Source organism: Chelonoidis abingdonii, chromosome 14 (genome assembly GCF_003597395.2).
Source record: "Chelonoidis abingdonii isolate Lonesome George chromosome 14, CheloAbing_2.0, whole genome shotgun sequence".
Taxonomy (NCBI): domain Eukaryota; kingdom Metazoa; phylum Chordata; order Testudines; family Testudinidae; genus Chelonoidis; species Chelonoidis abingdonii.
In genome coordinates, this window is record NC_133782.1 from 29,242,625 (window position 1) to 29,262,544 (window position 19,920).

The 19,920-nt window shown below is 47.8% G+C and overlaps 1 protein-coding gene across 5 annotated transcripts in view; it reads right to left on the reverse strand.

Moving 5' to 3' along the window:
* TOX2 (TOX high mobility group box family member 2) overlaps positions 1-19,920 on the reverse strand; it is a 265,767-nt gene that overhangs the window by 13,318 nt on the left and 232,529 nt on the right. For all 5 annotated transcript variants that reach the window (XM_032793340.2, XM_032793339.2, XM_032793335.2 and 2 more), the window contains one exon: positions 7,100-7,180. In XM_032793340.2, coding sequence (XP_032649231.1) covers positions 7,100-7,180 — 81 coding nt within the window. The remainder of the gene's footprint in view (positions 1-7,099; positions 7,181-19,920) is intronic.

Genomic DNA, 19,920 nt, shown 5'->3' on the forward strand with positions numbered 1-19,920 from the left:
AATTCATTGGATATTTTTTGGCTTGGGCAAGCAGGGGTTTTCATGAGGGCTTTATAATGTAACTAACAGTTTCTTCCTGCCAGAGAAAGAGGGAGCACTGCCTAATCTGACTTTCACTCAACACAGGGTTGCCCTTCTGCAGACATGTGACCTTTGGATTAATTGAAATTAAGAAAATCTCACGCCCCCACCCCCACAATTAACTGCCCACAGCCATCTCCCTGTAAACAGCAGCATATTATAGCAATAACTTCAGTACATTTTGTTGGGCCTGGGAAAGACTGTTATTCTGTCCCAGCAAATGTAGGTTCTCACTATTTCTCAGGACTGAGCCCAACAGTTGCTGCTGCTGCAGTAACACAAACAGCACTAACATCTCACACCTCAGGCACACTCCCAGTACTTCTGCCATAACCTCAAACCTCTCCCACCCCACCCCACCCCAACCACTGCTGCACATAAACCCTTCACAAGCCCTGCCAGTGCTCCACTGCCCTCAGATGCTAAGTCCACTGCCTTATGTCACTGCCTGTTGTCGGCTCAGGGAAAGATCCTGTGAGTTGCTCTAGGCAGACTTAGTGAGAGGCTGTTAGGCCAGGCAGAACTTGAAATCTATTAGAGTCAAAACTGCAAACAGTCACTTTTCAGCTGCTCTGACCCCACAGTTACAAATGCTGCAGTGTGTGTGTTTGTACAATGGCTTTGTTCTCTTGCTGCCCATTGCATCCTCCTCTTTGATCCTGCAGATCAATCAGGATGCTGGATTTGGGACATCACTTATCTTCCATGGTAACTGATTGTGATGCAAACAACTAAGGCTTAATGCCTCAGTGCAGGACCAAGGAGAAGAAACTGGGTTGGGAGGGAAAAGGCCCTAATATTCTCACAGACACACAGAAACACATACATAGGATCTTGCACCGCTGATTGGAGTTTTGCAATTGATTTCAAATGGTGAATGATCAAACCTATAAACACATACACAAAAGCTGGACATGTCCACATCCTCAGTAACTGCAGAAGTCCAGATGTGGTTCTTAAAAGCATGGGAATCTTACATAAGATAAACAATCTCATCTCAATATCTGCACGTAACAGGACTGTGCTGGCTAGAGCCCTGTACGGTAGTGCTAGAGCCCTGCATACAGAGTCAGATGAATTACTGCCACCTCCCACTGTCAGATGGATCTTGTTAGCTCCAATCAGGATAGAAATGGGGTTGGAGGGGATCTATGGGGCAGAGGGAACTAGGCTGGGAAAGATGGTTTCCTGTAGGGACAGGGCCGGCTTTACGCCGATTCCCCGGAATCAGACCCCGCGCCCCCGCACAAGGGGCTCTGCTCCGGGGGTCTGTGGTGGCATTTTCGTGTTGGGGGATCTGCTTCAGGGGTCTTCGGTGGCATTTCAGAAGTGGGGGGTCCTTCGGTGCCACGGAAGACCGAGAGCAGACCCCCCGCTGCCGAAGTGCCGCCGAAGCCCTGGACCGCTGCCGAGTATTCCAATCGGGCCCCGTGGGTCATAAAGCCGGCCCTGTGCAGGGAAACTCTAGCAGAAGCTGTGCTCAAAGAGAAAGCTAGGCTGTAATCTACATTTTCTTAATAATATAGTATCACTAGCATGAGCTCTTAGCCAGCACTTTTCATCAGTAGATCTTACAGCACTTTACAAAGGAGGGCAGTATTATTATCCCTATTTTAAAGATGGGGAAACAGATGCACAGGGAGGTGAAATGATTTGCCCAAGGTCACCCAGCAGGCCAGTGGCAGAGCAAGGACTAGAACCCAGGTCTCCTGAGCACAGTCCAGAGCTCTATTCACTAGGCAACACTGCCTTGTGATTTGACTTCTCAATAATACTAAGCCCTAGTAGGAAGGTCAGCTGGGACAATGCACTGTGTGTAGACGCTATCTGGAGCAGGACTGGGCCCCACCTGCAATAGCCCCTTGTACCTCCCTATGCTTACTTGTATACAGCAAATACTAAGTTTATCTAACTGCAAATAGTTATTTACTTCTCTGAAGCAACAGGCAAGTTTCTAAGGCACAAACAGACACAGGAAATATTTTTGCCTCTAAATGATCTCATCTCCACATTTACTTAAATATGAAACTCACCCTTTAAAACTCCTGCTCTCTCTAACCCCTTCCCCACACAACAGTGATTATTGCTTTATTATTGTATGCCCTGAGATACAGCTCCACTGTATTAAAGGCAGCACAAACAGAATTCCAATATCAAAATAGCCAGGCAAGCTCGTACTAAAAACATTCAGAGCGGTTATGAATCTTTTTAAACTCTTAAACCAATGAAAGGGACTTAGATTATTTCCTTTTTGACCTTTTTGCCACAGCTCTTAACCTTCAAGTGTGGCTCGGTTAACTCTGAGGAAAGGTGCCTCAGCGCTCGCTGCACAGCATGAGATGTGTAGTTACTCTGCTTGTAATTAAATTCCAGTTTAAGCCATGTGGGTTTATTTTTAACATTAAGTATAATTGTGCACAATATTAACAACAGGCTGACATTACTAAGCTCTCAGTCTGACACATTTTCACTCCGGGGGCTGTCGGCCCATGCAACTTTAACAGTTTTCCATGCCAGGCACCCTCAATTCTTAAAGGAAAACGTATATTTGGTCCCCTCCCACCACCCCTTCAGCAAGGACAGAAGCTTAGTTTGGTCCTTCACTGAGATGGCACCCTCTGCAGGAAAGGGCCAAGAGCTACACCTAGTTCCAATGCCATACAGTGGATAGTCACATACTACTGCAATTGGGAGAGAGGAGGAGAAAGTCAGTCTGATGTCCTGTATTTAAGATTCTCCCTCTGTGGTTTCACAAGTGGGTTGGGCCTCTCCTTGGCTGACTGTCACTAGTCAAGGAAAGATATTTATTGGTGATTTGTCTCTATGCCTCTCATTTTCTACAGGAGGCTGATGAGGATGTTCCGTTTCCATGGACCTTGTCGGCTGAAGCCATGTGCAGCATTTGAGTCATGTTGATGGGCCACACAGCCGAGCTGTGGCTCCTTCAGAGTTCTGTCTGTCTGAGCGATGTGCATGTGTGATGTCAGTCTGTGTGGGCCATAGACAGCATGGAAATCTGCCTCTGCTTCTTCTAGAGTGCTAGCCAAAGTAGGGATGCACTGCCATGGTCCAGGAGAAGAGACAGTACTGATAACAGCCACTGAGGGCAGGCACTCCCCTGCCAGCAAGGAACTAGCAATGGAAGACACTTAAAAAGGCAGCATTCAGAGTATGAGATTTGGATGTTTACCCAAACTGTCGAGATCTTTCCCATCAATCCATCCCCATTTACTGTTCTTCCCATTTAGGTCTCCTCCCGTTCCCATGTCAACCTGATTCCCGTCCTGCTACTAGCCGCCTTCAGCGTGGGGACACTTGCCTCTAGCTAGTCTCAGCCTCCCTAACCCTTGCTTAGGCCCTGCTCACTGGGTCCCTCTTGTCCCTCACACGCCCAGTGGCTACTTTCCCCCAGTTCTGTCCTTCCCCATGCCCTTTGCTAACATTCCCCAAACACCACCGAGTCTCCGTCATCTGTCTCCCCGAGTCCAGGCTGTGCACAGCATTGCTCAATCTGATACCCTCCTTCTGACCTGGGACACCTCAGAGCCCATATGACTCAATGACAGCCGACCTGAGACCCAACCCCACAGAGATGGCCAGAGCCGCTGAGAACCCACAATGGCTTCGTGTCAGAAAGTGCACAGGGATGTAAAGGGGTACAGCAAAGAGAATGAAATTTACCATATACAACCATGAAGGTAAAAAGGAGGCATGAGGAACACTCAAGCAGCAGCAGCAGATGAGCCAAGATCTCAGGAGTGTGATACTAATGTCCTGGGGCCAGTGCTTAATTTATAACAAAAGAGGTTCCTGGGCTCAAGCAATTTTTTTACTTTCATAACTGAAGCAGCAAGGCCAAAGGGGCCGAGTCTCTGAACTGGCAAGCCGAGAGATGCCAGCGCTCAGCCCTGGCATAAATTAAGCATTGCCTAGAATCTCACTGTGAGTGACATTCATACACTTCCAGAATTGAAAGTGGTGGATCCATTCTCTCTCCATCCTTTTTCCTCTGAACTGGATTAATCCTCTATAGCAGAGGAAGTTGTTTTTATTTTTTACTATTGCTGTTGCCATGTGTTATTTACTCAGCTAACAGCTGTTATGGCACTAATTAGCTATTTATTTCTTCATTGTTTGGGATGGTACACTTTCCCGTTTTCTAGGAATTCATTCACATTTGCTTTTAACCTTTCTCCTAACCTGGCATGGGGAAACAGCACCCTTATCCCCTTCTTAAATGCACTGCAGACTTCTGTTTCCATTTAGAAGGTCTGACTGAACTGCAGACCTATCCATTATATTACACCAAAGTAAACTCTCCCTACCACTGCGCTGTGTACAAACTCAAATGGTAGAGAAGAATAAGCACAGAGGAGCGGGGAGGAGAGATTAGCACAATTCCAATGACAAAGTACAGGCACTTTCCTCTGTATTGATGAGACTCTGCTGCCTGCATATAACCCCCTTCCTCCCAGATCCAGCCCTGTTCAATGGGGCAAGATGAGCTGCAGGACAAAGAGAATCTATGTTGCTTCTATGGAACCTACTGCTGTGGTATCTGAGCTCCTATCGTGTCCCATATTGTGCACTGACCTGTTAAGTCACAACTCAGAAGTAACGCTACCTGGTGGAAGGGTGGATCCTCTGCCCCTGCCCTGCACTTCCACTGACGTTGCCTCTAATGCCACTCAACTACCACCTGGAACTGCACCCCGAGTCTACTATGGCACCCAGGCCACACCTAGAGAGAGGAGGGGAGGCACTGGGTGCTTCTGGGCATCAAGGCCAACAGGTGCCACTTGAGGCCTAAGCTGGATAGGCCAAGGGGCACCATGAGGGGAGTTCTGGTGCAGGAAAAAGCCAACTGCTCTCCACACTGTGGGAAACCACCCAAGATCAGGAGCTGTAGAGGGAGTGAGATGGGCAGAAGGCAACCTCCCCACCCAAGTGATGCAGAGAGAGAAATGTGGAAGACAGGCTGGGAGGAAAGGAAAGACAGACAGACAGGGCTGGCTGGGGTGGGGAAGAGAAATGGGAATTAAGGGGGACCTGGATGGCAGTCTGGAGAGGACAGACTAAGGAGAGTGGAAACTAAAACCTTCTCTGCCCAGGGAGCCAATATAAACAACCACCTCAGAATCCTGTAACACTATCACAATGGAGGCTCTGCTCTGCAGTGCTGCTCCTTCAGGGATCTCCCCATGATAGTGTGAACCTGTGCCCTCCAGAAGGAGCTGCTCTTTACACTGCACAGGGCGCCTAACTTGCAGCCAGAGCGACCAGCAGGGCTGAACCCACAGCTCAGTGAATGTGGCTCCCGTCTGGCTACTGAGCCCAGCTCCAGAACAGCTATGGGTTCGCCTTGCCACTCCAGCCCTTTCCAGAAGTCATGAGCATCACTCTCTGCAGTGCTCACAGCCCCTCTTGATTCAGGTGGCAGGAGAAGGAGCCTGGGATATAAGAAGGCAGACAAAGTCAACAGACATGTTCCCTCCTCCCCATGAGCATTGATGCCCACTGACTGCTGGAGCACCTGCCGATAAGGACACAGATGGTAAACAGCAAGCGGATCAGTGATGAGCCAAGAGTGGAAATTGGAGAATACACACACATTAGCAGGTCGTGTCTAGGAACCTTACGGATCAGTTCCTTGCTCCTCTCTCAGGAATTAAATCCAGCAGAAGGTTCTTCCTTTCTCTTACTTTGGAAGGCAAACAGCGTCCTGACCAATGGCCACGGGCGCTCAGACAGATGTGCCGAGGAGGGTGTACGGCTCACACTACCATTCCAGGAGACACTGGCAAGTGAGGGGGCACTGGGCTTGGGCCAGGGGCGGCTCTAGACATTTCACCACCCCAAGCAGGGCGGCATGCCACGGGACGCGCTCTGCTGGTCGCCGGTCCCTCGGCTCCGGTGGACCTCCCGCAGGCGTGCCTGCGGAGGGTCCGCCAGTCTGGCGGCTCCACCGAAGCTGCATGGGACCAGTGGACCCTCCACAGACATGCCTGCAGGAGATCTACCGGAGCCGTGGGACCAGCAGACCCTCTGCAGGCACCCCTGTGGGAGGTCCACCAGAGCTGCCTGCAGCTCTCCCGGCGACGGGCAGAACGCCCCCCGCGGCATGCCACCCCAAGCACGCACTTGGCGTGCTGGGGTCTGGAGCCGCCCCTGGCTTGGGCGTTACGTCTGTTCTGCATACTCCCATGTAAGGCCACAAATTAATGTACTGAGAGCCCCCTAAGCTGACTTTCCTGAAATGGGTAAGAAAGTCTGCTGTTGTGGGCATGGAAGGGACAAAACCTCTAAAGAATTATAAAACCACTGGAGCAGATCCTCAGCTGGTGTAAATTCATGGACATCGCTGCCCCAATTTATACCAGCTGAGGATCTGGCCCATTGTCTTTAGTGCCTTTTGCAAAATGCCTGTATATTGCAAATCCTTTTCGGAATTGGCATCCAGCCTATCACCTGGACGCCAATTCCAAGAGTGGTGTAAAGAGTCCAAGCACCAGGCTTTGGAATGGTGTAAGTGAGCAACAGAACCGGGTGATGGAATTCAAACAACAGCTCACCTCTGAGTGATGGTAACATAGTGCAGACAATTCAGCCCCCCGCTGATGGGGGTGAGGGAAGTGGGGGAACAAGACAAAACGGAAACCTATCTAAAGCTGCAAATCAGTTATTACTCTGTGTGGTTACAAAGCAATCCCACTGCAGTGAGGGATCATGGAAGCTCTGCCTTCAAACACTGCAATGTGTCATAATACATGAGATCTTATTTTGGTGTGTTAAGGAAAAAAAAATTGGCACCCACACTGCATTGTGTACACTCAAGTTGTGCTGCAGAGCATTTCATTTAGTTCTTCCAGAAGGTATTTAACACTGATATTAGTTTTGATATCACGGTTACAGTACATTTCTTCTAAACTTGCTCCTCCCCAGAGATTTCCATGAGTTCCAGCTAATTCATCATTGCCACATCCATAGAGACTCATGTATGAAACACATTGTCTGTTACCTTGGAAACCAAGCTGGCCCTGTAGGCTGCCAGAGCCTTTAGATACTCCTTCTTCGCAGCTTCTGTTTTCCTCTTATATGCCTGAAAGGACCAAACAATGAATAATAATTAATAAAGCAAAACAGGGTGCTCTCTGCCATTGCTACATCTCACCCTCTGCAGATCGCCCATGTCTCCACTGAGCTGTGTTGCTTTGTTACAAGGAACAACGGGGACGAGGCCTTAAAATACAGTGTGCAGAAAAGCAGGTTTCTCACTGAGGGGCTGCTGCCATGGGGGATGGGGGAGGAGAGAGGAGAGAAATTTGCCCCAGACAAACCCCTAGATCTGAACACCCTCAAATGTTGAGGAAGTTGGGAAGGGGAGGGAGATGGATCTGAACCTTGCTAGATATTTGTATGTGCTCACTGCATATGAGAGAGTGGGTTAGAGGTGGTAAAGATAGCCTCTCTCTTATGGTTCAGAGAGGTCTGTGTTCCTGGTGCATGCCAAAGCAGGACAGCCCTGTCAATGGTGCAAATCTACTTCAAAAAACAGAATCCCAACAGGGTTCTATGCTGTCCATCTGCCCTAGCCAGAGACCTGTTTCAGAGAGGTGCCTTTTCAATCACCCTTTGATTCACGGCCATCAGGGCTGTCAAGCTGTGGCAATCTGAATGAGTGAGATTTTATCTATTTCATTGAAATACATGGGGAAAGTCTTCATGGTAAGAGTGAATGTCTTGGAGTCAGGGGGAGGTCGTCTGCTCTGGATGACACGAGTGTGAAATCAATGGAGTCATTCCAAACTCTTACACTGTGTGTGAATGAAAACAGAATCTGGTTCAGGTACTTGAAAAATTAATTCAATATAAGGAAGCCTCCCAACACTGCAAATTCCAAATGTTAAAAAATCATGAGCCAGCCCCCTGCAAAATCATGAGATCGGTTTAAAAAAAAAATCACAATTTCAGAAATCCTACATTTTGGGTTCTTTTTCTTTGCCTTCTGCTTTTGAGTCTTTAAGGCTCATGTTTTCAGGCTTTTCTCTGCAACCTTGAGGACTAGAAACTTAATTTTCCTTTTCAAATGAATGCTGAGATTCTCTATGAATTGGGTCTTTGAGAAAAAACACTATGTATTGTGAGACTCAGCATCACTAAATGGAGCTTGGCAGACTTTAACAACTGTTGATAATTAGTCTCTCTCTACCGTGAGAATAATTGTTTTACTCTAGCTGTATTGTGCTGGGCTAATTTTCAGCTCAGAATGACACTCATGAAACCTTAGTAGAGTGGTTCTCAGACATTTGTACTGGTGACCCCTTTCACATAGCAAGACTCTGAGTGTGACTCCCCTTGTAAATTAAAAACACTTTTTATATATTTAACACTATTATAAATTCTGGAGGCAAAGCGGGGTTTGGGGTGGAGGCTGACAGCTTGTGACCCACCCTATATCGTAACCTTGCGACCCCCTGAGGGGCCCTGACCCCCAGTTTGAGAACCCCTGCCTTAGTATGAAGTCAATAGGTTGCAAGGAGTATGTCTGAGTAGAATCTGGTGTGCCGTTTGTAGAACTGACACAGAAATACAGCCCTATCTCATGCAGGCCAATTCCCCAATTGCCCCCAAGGACCAAACTGAAACCAGTTAAAATTATCAAGTGAGAAAAATATTTTCAAATGAAAGAAAAATTTGGGCAAGAGAGGCAAGTACTGAAATAAAATATCTACTAACCTTCTGCGTGAAACCCAAATCCCGCATCAAACAAGTCAAAGTTAATTTCAGTTAGAACAGATTTGAATGCATTTAACTCTGCTTTCAAAACAACAACTTTACAACAGTAAATAATCTGATGTCCAGAGGGAATTTTCAGTTGTTTTTCGCTATGTGTTTCCATTGTGGCATCTTGTATTATAGTCAAGTAGTGTAAATGACCACGGACTCACTTGTGAGTCCAGCTGCATGCCTGCCAGGGGGCAAGGAGCCCCCTTTCTTCCCTTTGTGGGCTATGTGCACCCGAAGATCTGTGCAAAGGGATGAGCAGCCCCTGCTGGGCTGCTGTGCCCTTCCCGGCTCAGATGGACAGGGATTCGGCAGAGCTCCACCCCCATGCTCCCAATAAGTTGGCCAGTGCAGCTGAGTGAGCCTGGAAGGGAGATGAGGCTGTTCACGCTCCAGTCACAATCTGGTTCCTGCACTGCCCCTGACTCCAGCTGGATTGGAAGATAACCATCTAATAAAATATTCATTTGTAATTGTAGTCAAATGCAAAAGACTAAATAACATTTTTACCATTGAGTTCATACACATTTCTGCACACTCTGAAGGCAGCTGCCTGGAATATCGCATTGTGTCACGTCTGTCTACTCCCTGATCTTTTTTATCTTACTATGTCTGGTCTCTCGGCCTTGATAGCTGTTGCAGTCCTGCAGTATTACCACACTGGGCAGTGAGAGCTCAAATAACTGTGCCCCCAGTAGTACCAGAAAGGCACACAAGAGGTTTTATATCATGCTTTTTCTTGCCTTAGGACTGTAATTTACAAACCATGCTTGTTCTAGGTTGAATGCACAGTCTAAAGAATGGGATCATTTCCCTTTACACTTCTGAAAAGGATCAGTCTGGGACACACTAGGCCTGGTCCTTAAGTTCTTGCCCATGCAAAACTTCCAGTAAAGTGAATAGAATTGAGAAAGTGTTCCAGCCCACAGACATTCATGTACACTGAGTATATTCAGCAGCCCCACAGATCTAAAGATCACACAGGAAGCAATATGGTTTCCCAGGATGAAATGTCTGGCTTTTCACATAAAAATATGAAATATGATATAAAAATTATGCTAAAAGACCATTCAAATGGCAAAGTCAAGCCCTCTAAAGTGAGAAATGGAGAATCAAAGTTGCCCATGCAATCTTAATTTCCCCCTTGTAAGGTTGTATTATGATACAATCTTTAGTTACATGATCACATTTGTTCTACATGGTCCCTGCCTCATTCAGTTCACTGAGTAGATGGTGCAAGAACAGAATTAGAAAGGATGCTTTTTTGTGGTTAAGGCACTGATGGAACCCAGGAGAGCTGGGGACTCTTCACAGACTTCCTGTGTGATGCCTGGCATACATCTATAGGAACCCAATTAAGAATACAGAGGCATAGTTAATTCTGACATTTCCTAATTTTTGAGTGCTAGAGTTTGCAGTCTTTATTTGCTTTTGTTGTGTAATATACATCATATAAACTGCCTATATGCTATATAGTATCAGGCAACCTTAACAGTAGGTGGTGCTACCAGGCCCACCTATATATGCATGTACATATGTACACTGTACACATACTGATGTGTGTATGTTTGGGTGTGCACGTATGTGTCTAAAACAGTGTCAAGAAAGACGGTTCCAGTTGGAGCACATTTTTTATTCATGCTGCAGTTACATATTGCTTCAACTCAGATTCACTAACAAAGGATCTGAGTGCAAGATTGGAAGGTAGACATTTTAAAGATCATCTTGTGTGTAAAAGCTGAAAATTGGAAGAAAGCTAATCAGAAGTGATTTCAGTGCTGAAATTGTTTAGACCAAAATGTGCAGAAAAATGTTCATCTGGTCCCAGTGCATCAAGGATGCACTCCTCTTCATAGGGGCTTTTCAATCCCATGTCCTCTTCATTGGTTTATATAAAGAAATATGTAATACTGAGGAATCTGCTTTTAACGGATGCTCTCAAATGCAATATCAGATGCTGGTATAACAATGAAATATCTATCACCATCTCTCAAGTCAGTACATAACAGCGACCATATCTGATGGTGATTAATCAAAAACATATTTATTTTCTTCTTATGCTGCTGTAAAATACCTAGGACGGGATTTTCTTGTTTTTGGCAGCACATAAACTAAAAGTGCTCTTGACTCAAATGCTGCATGGAAGTGCATTCAATGACAGTGGATACTATTGTCATGGTACACGTGGAGAAACAGCAATTCAGTGCTTGGGAGAGTGGGGAAGGGAGGGGAATTTAGAGTTTTTAACTTAAACAAACAAAAAGAAACAAATCACTAATAAGCCACGTGCTTATCACCCCAGTAACTTTGCTTGTGTGTGATAGCCCTTTCCCACCCACTTCATCTGCCTTTGTCTTTTTAAGATTGTAAGCAATTTGAGACAGGAACTGCGTCTTCGCTTGTATTTGGAAAGTGCTAGTAACTTGTGGTTGCTACAGCAATCTATTACATGATAATTGAACAAAGAGACCTCATATTAAGAAGCAGTAATAACAGAAGGAAACTTTGTCACAGGATAATGGTCTCCTGCTGCTGAACTAGATTTACGACCCTACTCTACGCTGATGCTGCAATGTAATACTGGGGCATGTAGTATATGGTGAACTATTTAAGCATCTGTCAACAAGGTTGTGGTTCATAAATGGAAAAAAATACTTTATGGTTAAGCATGGAACCAACCCGACATCAAACTATTCCTCCTCAGTCCTGCAGAAGCCCCTCAAGAGATTTTTTTTGTTTGAAAAATAAACGGGCAATTTCTCCTTTTGACACTTTTACCGTGCTGATACTTGAAATGGTCATTTCCAGGAAGAAGTTGCACTTCTGAGCTACTCATCCTCTTCCTGAAGGTGGCACGTTAGAGGGGAGCCCCACCGACATTTTGTCTCCTTAATCGATGCTGAAGTGCGCTGAACTCTTAAGGAAATACGAGGCATCCGGAAGCTCAGCGCAGCGAGACTGCAGCAAGTCGCAGATTAATATATTCTGAGAGCCTTCCCGGGGTCTGCGCTCTTTCTGAAGCATCCTCCTCCAAGTCCTTCTCACACAGCAGCCATGTGGCTTGCCCTTCACATAGGGGAGGTGGGGAGACTTCTTGGCATGTGCTACTTGGCAAGTTGTTGCCAAGGCCTGGAATCTGAGATCTGTTAGATCCACTAGGAGTGAGTAACACTAGGGGAAGGTGACTCTGGAAACACTCAGCAGGAAACTATCTGAAGTAGCTTTCAAAGGCCTGTATGTATGTGTATGTGTGTGTGGGTTTAGCCACATGATCCTCAAAACAAAATGTCACTAGGTCTGAACATGCTGACCAACAATTGCCTTGACACACTCAGCTGCTCTACGCTGACCGTTAAACCATATTCAGCATGACGTTAACACAACTGGTGGCAACATTGTTTAGGTCACAGCCCAGACCTGTCTTTCTGTGGTGAAATCCTGGCTTCACTGAAGTCAATGGCAAAACTCCCATTCAGTGGAGCCGGGAATTTACCCATTGAGCCATGGGAGACTTGTGGCTAAAAACGCTGCATGACACTTTGAAAATGTAGGCCTTAAGTGTAAACAGCAGATCCCAACGGAGCCGTTTAAAACCTCTCTGTGTTAAAGGAGCTTTGAAGCAGTGTTTATGACCTTTTAAAGTTTTCATTTAAATATTGACAGAACCATGCTACTTTCTAATTAAATCACATTTTCTCCCAGGGATTGTAATTTCAAAGTCATTTATCAGATTTAAAGATGCTCCAAATATTTTACATGTGTTCCTTGATAATCTGCCATGCCTGCTGATTTATTTTGCTTATTCGTAAGCAGAATTCATTAGTCATTAAGGGAAGGGGAGGAGGATGGTGGGGGTGCGGGGAGCAAATACAGTTAGTGATTATGAAAAAAAATATCAGAGCTGTAAGAAGCATATGTTGGAGTCGTAATCCTGACCCCTCTGTGTGTCAGCAAAGCAGCTAGTAATTGTACCATAATGAAATGTTCTTGTTTGATAACCAGTTAATTAGAGAAGACAATTATCCAAACCCTGCTGACGCCCATGGAACTGCTCTGTGTTGCACACACACAGAATGACAGGAGTAGCAGTATCAATAAGCTTTCCATTTCAGCCCTGTTGTTTGAAAAAAAATTGTTTTGTAAAGTGATGTGGGCGGTGAAAAGGAACCCAGAACTACCACAGAAACATTCTCCTCATCCATCCAGGAGCTGGGATTGATTTTACAATGACAATTACCACCCAACTGACTGATTCTTTTCCCAGAAAGTCTAGTTTTTTGGTGAAATCTGGAGGGTTTTTCTTTGTTTTAAATACCAAATATGTATCAGTTACTTTCCAACAAGGTGCAGTTTGGCATTACTGTTATTTCTGACTGCAAATTTGGTGCACTTCATAATGAAGAGGATCAAACTGCTCTCCCTTTGCACCCCTACCACATAACTCTATATGACCCGTCCTGTCCCAGGCCATATGACCCAAAAATGATCAGCCTTCCCCCATCACCTCCCCACTCTGAATGTGACTGTATCGCTATATAAAGCCATAGAGACTATTACCAGCATTGCCACCAACCCAGACTGACCATGGTCCTCATTGGGAAGTATAACTCCACATGAACTATCCTACCACACTATAACCATTGTGACAGACCCAAACCAGTGGGGTACAGGAGTCTGGTAGAGGGCAAATATACTGGTCACTGGATGAGTAGTTTTCTGTTTCCTGAGTGACCAGAGTAGGGGCTGCACTAGAGTAAGCAGGAACCTGCTAGAACAAATTAAGGCAGACAGACTGATTAGAACACCTGCAGCCAATCAAGGCAGGCTAATCAGGGCACCTGGGTTTTAAAAGGAGCTCACTCCAGTCAGGCGGGGGAAAAGCCAGAGGAGAGGAAGTGCGTGTGAGGAGCTGGGAGCAAGAGGGTGTACTGCTGGAGGACTATGGAGTACAAGCGTTATCAGACACCAGGAGGAAGATCCTGTGGTGAGGATAAAGGTGTTTGGAGGTGGCCATGGGGAAGTAGCCCAAGGAGTTGTAGCTGTCATGCAGCTGTTACAAGAGGCACTATAGACAGCTGCAATCCACAGGGCCTTGGGCTGGAACCCGGAGTAGAGGGTCGGCCCGGGTTCTCCCCAAACCTCCGAACTCCTGATCAGACACAGGAGGAGTTGACCCAGACTGTGGGGAAGATCACTGAGGTGAGCAAATCTGCTAATAAGTGCAGGACCCACCAGAGTAGAGGAGGAACTTTGTCACAACTGGTTTCAGGGGTGGGATTTGGTGTGCACAGCGTGGCAGAAGAAGAAGGGTGATTTGAAAAAAAAAAGGTAGAGGGTTTATTTTTTTCTCTCACCACAATGGATGACTTAGTACGGGCATTAACAGAAGCTACGGCAGCCCAGCAGGAGGCTACCCATGTCCAGGCACCTGCCCAACAGGAGGCAGTGCGGCTGCAGCAAGAGACTAATCGCTTGCTGATGGACCAGACTTCTCAAGACCGAGCTATGTTGCGGGAACTGGTAAACCAGGTAAAGACCCTTACAGAGCTGAACTGCACCCATGATCGGACGCAGATCATACGGGCCAGCCATTGGCTGCAGAAAATGATGCGGGAGGATGATGTAGAGGCATACCTTCTGGCCACTGAAAGGACAGCCCTACGGGAGGCCTGGCCTCGAGATCAGTGGTCTGGCATCCTTGCCCCATTCCTGTGTGGGGAGGCCCAGAAGGCCTGCTATGATCTTCCTGAAGAGGCTGCAGCAGACTACCCCCAGCTGACAGCAGAGATCCTGACCAGATCTGGGGTAACGACCGCAATGTGCGCCCAGCGGTATCACGAGTGGAGGTACCAGGAAAACAAAACCTCACAGTTTCAACTGAATGACCTCATCCATCTTGCATGAAAGCAATTGCTAACGGAGTCCCGGAGTCCGGAAGAGATACTAGAGGTTCTGGTCATTGACTGATACATGAGGGGACTACCGCCAGACCTTTGTGCATGGGTAAACCAGAATGAACCCTCCACCTATGATGATGTTGTCGCACTGGTAGAGAGGCGAAGGACGGCGAGGGAGCTGACCCGACCAGTTAAGGAAGAGGCACCCCGGGTTAAATAGCGGCACCAAGCCCTAGAGCTCGGGTGACTGGGTCACCAGGAGGGCCCAGGTAGAAAAAGAAAGGGGCTGAAGGCTCACCAGAAGCCACAAAGAGTTGGAGCACTGAAGGAGAAGAGGATCATGATGTTAGATTGCCCAAACCAAGAAACCGGGGAATGCCTAGGGCTTCATACAGATGTTATACCTGCGGGGAGTGGGGACATATAGCTGCACAATGTCCCAATGCTGAGGAACCAATGCAGTGTAACCTGGGGAACTGGGCAGACCCATGCTCCCTAATTGACCTTGTAGGGGTCTCACTAACCCCACATATGTACACTAGACCAGTAAAGCTAAATGGGGTAGAGACCACAACACTGGTTGATTCGGGGAGTGCTATCACGCTTGTCTTGGGGAAGCTCGTGAAGCGTAGTCAGCTGCTGCGGGCTAAGCGTACGGGGATAATATGTGTCCATGGGACAGTTGGTTATTACCCCACCATCCCAGTAAAACTCTAGATTCAGGGGAACACTACTGAGGTAGCAGCAGGTGTAGTCCCTAAACTCCCATACCCGGTGCTCATAGGGAGGGACTTCCCAAGGTTTGGAAACTTACTACCATAGGAGGAGTGGAGGAAAAGGGGAACCGTGAAGTTAGTGAGGCATCCACAGTAGACCGTCAACCCTCTGTCTTCTCTGAAATATCCCCAGATTTATTTTCCATTCCCAGACAGGGTAGAAAGTCGAAAAAGGAAAGGAGGGCAGCTAAAGCCTTGACAACCTGAATACTGGCCCAAAGCCAGAGGGTCGCTCTCGTAGGTACTCGGACCCAAGCAGCTGAAAAGGAGGCCACCCCGAAGGAAGAAGCACCTGAGTCTGTCCCCTACCCTAACACTTCTGAACCAGTAGAGGCAACAGAGACTGGGCCCCTAGATCTTGGGCAGATTACCCCCGGGAGTGGAAATTTTGGATGGGACCAGGTCGAAGACCCAAGGTACGACAACATTAGGAAGGAGGTGAGTGAAATAGATGGGGTCCCCGTGGAAGGGAAAACCCAGGGACCAGGACCCTACTTCATAATGAAGAAGAATCTCTTATACTCGGTTGCACCAGTACAGGGGCAGAAGGTACAGCAGATCCTAGTACCTTAAAAACACCAGAACGCTGTATTAAATCTTGCTCATAGTCATCTTTTTGGGGGGCATTTGGGGGTAGAGAAGACCCTGGCACAAATCCTACGACGATTCTTCTGGCCCGGAGTACATGAAGAAGTGCGGAGGTACTGTGAGTCCTGTCCGGAGTGTCAGCTGAACAGTCCCCGTCCTCACCTGAGGGTACCTTTAGTACCCTTACCCATCATAGAGGTCCCCTTTGAGCAAATAGCCATGGACCTAGTGAGATCCCTGGAGAAGACGGCTCGGGGCCACCAATATATATTTGTTGTTTTGGAGCATGCTACTCACTACCCAGAAGCTGTCCCACAGCGTCTAAAACAATAGCCAAAGAGCTGGTGGGGATCTTTGCCCTGGTGGGGCTACCAAAGGAGATATTAACAGACCAAGGAACCCCATTTATGTCAAAACTAATGAAGGACTTCTGTACGCTGCGCCACATACATATCCTGAGAACTTCAGTCTACCATCCGCAGACTGATGGATTGGTAGAAAGGTTTAACCGAACCCTCAAGGCTATGATAAGGAAGGTGGCAAGTTGGGACAGGAAGGATTAGGACACCCTACTACCCTACCTTATGTTAGCTATCCGGGAGGTAGCTCAGGCCTCGACTGGGTTTTCCCCCTTCGAGTTATTATATGGGCGTCACCCCCGTGGCATACTAGACATCGGCAAAAAGATCTGGGAAGAGGAACCGAATGAGGGGAGAAATATAAAAGAACATGTAATACAGATGCAAGACCGGATAGCTCGTGTCACCCCTATTGTATGGGAACATTTGGAAAAGGCCCAGGAGGCCCAGAGAACCCATTACAATCGCCAGGCAAAAGTCTGACAGTTCCAACCAGGGGATCGGGTGACGGTGTTGGTACCCACGGCAGAAAGCAAGCTTCTGGCCCAATGGCAGGGGCCCTATGAGGTGGTTGAACCTGTAGGGGAAGTAATTTACAAGGCGAGGCAGCCCAGACGCCGAAAACAAGAACAGATTTATCACATCAACCTTCTGAAACCCTGGTATGCACAAGAGGCATGTGCAACTGTCCAAAAAGACCTAACACAGGAAGACAAGCCTTCCAAACAGGTGAGAGGATTTCCTGATTTAACACCAGACCAGAAGAATGAGGTGTCTGAGATGATCTTCCTGAACCAGGATGTGTTCTCGACAAAACCAGGTCGAACAACCGAGACATATCACCACATCATCACGAACCCTGGGGCCAGAATAACAATGAGGCTCTATCGGGTGCCAGCGGCCAAAAGGGAGGCAATAAAAGCAGAAGTAAAAAAAAAGCTGGAGTTGGGGAGCATCGAAGAATCCCACAGTCAGTGGTCCAGCCCAATCGTGCTGGTGCCCAAACCTGATGGCACCACAAGGTTTTGCAATGACTTCCGGCGACTAAACGAAGTATCCAGTTCGACGCATACCCCATACCTCGCACAGATGAGCTAGTGGACCGTTTGGGGAATGCCCGGTACTTGACTACTCTAGACTTGACAAAGGGGTACTGGCAGATTCCCCTTGCGGAAAATGCAAAGGAATAGACTGTGTTCTCTACACCAGAGGGTCTTTTTCAATATACTGTCCTCCCTTTTGGACTACATGGGGCCCCAGCAACTTTCCAACGCCTCATGAACACGCTATTACGCCCGCATAACAGTTATGCTGCTGCCTACTTGGACGATGTGGTCATTCATACCCTAGACTGGGAAAGTCATCTAGAGAAGGTGGAGGCAGTCCTTGATACCTTCAGGCGAGCTGGCCTTACAGCAAACCCTGCCAAGTGCACTGTGGGGTTTATGGAGGCCAAATATCTTAGCTACATTGTGGGAAAAGGTCTGGTAAAACCCCAAGTGAACAAGTTGGAGGCCATCCAAAATTGGCCCCGACCACATCGCAAGAAACAAATCCGGGCATTCCTAGGTGTAGTGGGGTATTACCAATGATTTATCTCCCATTTTGCCACAAAGGCAAGCCCCCTGACAGACCTAGTAAAAGCCCGTGGACCTGATCTGGTGAGATGGTCTGACGCAGCAGAGGAAGCATTCACAGACCTATGGACTGTCCTCTGCAGTAACCCTGTACTGATAGCCCCTGATTTCACAAAGGAATTTATCCTGCAGACAGATGCTTTGGAAGTAGGGTTGGGGCCCGTTCTATCACAGATGGTCGGGGACGAGGAACACCCAATTCTCTACCTCAGTATAAAACTCCTTCCGAGGAAACAAAAATATGCAGTGGTGGAGAGAGAGTGCCCTGCCGTAAAATGGGCCATGGAAACATGGCGCTACTACTTGCTCGGGCGCAGATCTGTCCTCGTGACCGACCATGCCCCTCTTCAATGGATGCAGTGGAACAAGAAGAACACAAGGGTGACCAGGTGGTTCTTATCCCTCCAACCTTTCCAGTTCCGTGTGCAACACAGAGCAGGGAGCCGTCACGGCAATGCTGGTGGCTTGTCCCGTGTGCACTGTCTGGCATCCCAAGCTGCCCAACCCCTTGGTGTTGAGCGCTTCCAGCCCAGGCCCTGTGGATTGCAGCCTGTTCTTTTAGTGCCTCTTGTAACAGCTGCTGACAGCTACAACTCTCGGGCTACTTCCCATGGCTCCTCAACACCTTTTTATCCTCACCACGTGGACCTTTCCTCCTGGTATCTGATAACGCTTGTACTCCATAGTCCTCCAGCAGACACCCTCTTCACTCTCAGTCTCCTTGTACCTCTTGCTCCCAGCTCCTCACACGCACTTTCCTCTCCTTCTGGCTTTTCCTCCGCTTGACTGGAGTGAGCTCCTTTAAAACCCAGGTGCCCTGATTAGCTACCTTGATTGCTGAGGTGATCTAATCAGCCTGTCTGCCTTTAACTGGTTCTAGCAGGTTCCTGCTTCTCTAGTGCAGCCCCTGCCTGATCACCTCAGGAACAGAAAACTATTCATCCCAGTGACCAATTTGCCCCTCTACCAGACTCCTGTACCCCACTGGTTTGGCGTCTGTCAATATCCCTCTCCCCTGCTCAACACCAAGGGGTTGGCAGCTTGGATGCCAGACATGGCCACGGGACAAGCCACCAGCCATTGCCGTGACGCTCCCTGCTCTGTGTTGCAACACGAACTGGAAAGTTGGAGGGATAAGAACCACCTGTATCTCTCTCTTGCTTCCAGCCCAGGGCCCTGGGAGTTGCAAGCGTTCTTTAGTGCCTCTTGTAAACTAGCTGCATGACATCTACAACTCCGGGCTACTGTCCCATGGCTCCTCCAACACCTATCTTTATCCTCACGCACGGGACCTTTCCTCCTGGTATCTGATAACGCTTGTACTCCATAGTCCTCAGCAAGACACCCTCTCACTCTCAGTCTCCTGTACCTCTTGCTCCCAGCTCCTCACACGCACTTCCTCTCCTCTGGCTTTTCCTCCGCTTGACTGGAGTGAGCTCCTTTAAAACCCAGGTGCCCTGATATAGCTGCCTTGATTGCTGATGTGATCTAATCAGCCTGTCTGCCTTAACTGGTTCTAGCAGGTTCCTGCTTCTCTAGTGCAGCCCCTGCCTGATCACCTCAGGAACAGAAAACTATTCATCCCAGTGACCATATTTGCCCCTCTACCAGACTCCTGTACCCCACTGTTTGGGTCTTCAATATCCTCATCCCCTGCGCAACACCAAGGGTGGGCAGCTGGATGCCAGATCCATGCCACGACGGACAAGCCACCAGCCATTGCCGTGACGCTCCCTGCTCTGTGTTGCAACACGAACTGGAAAGTTGGAGGGATAAGAACCACCTGTATCTCTCTCTT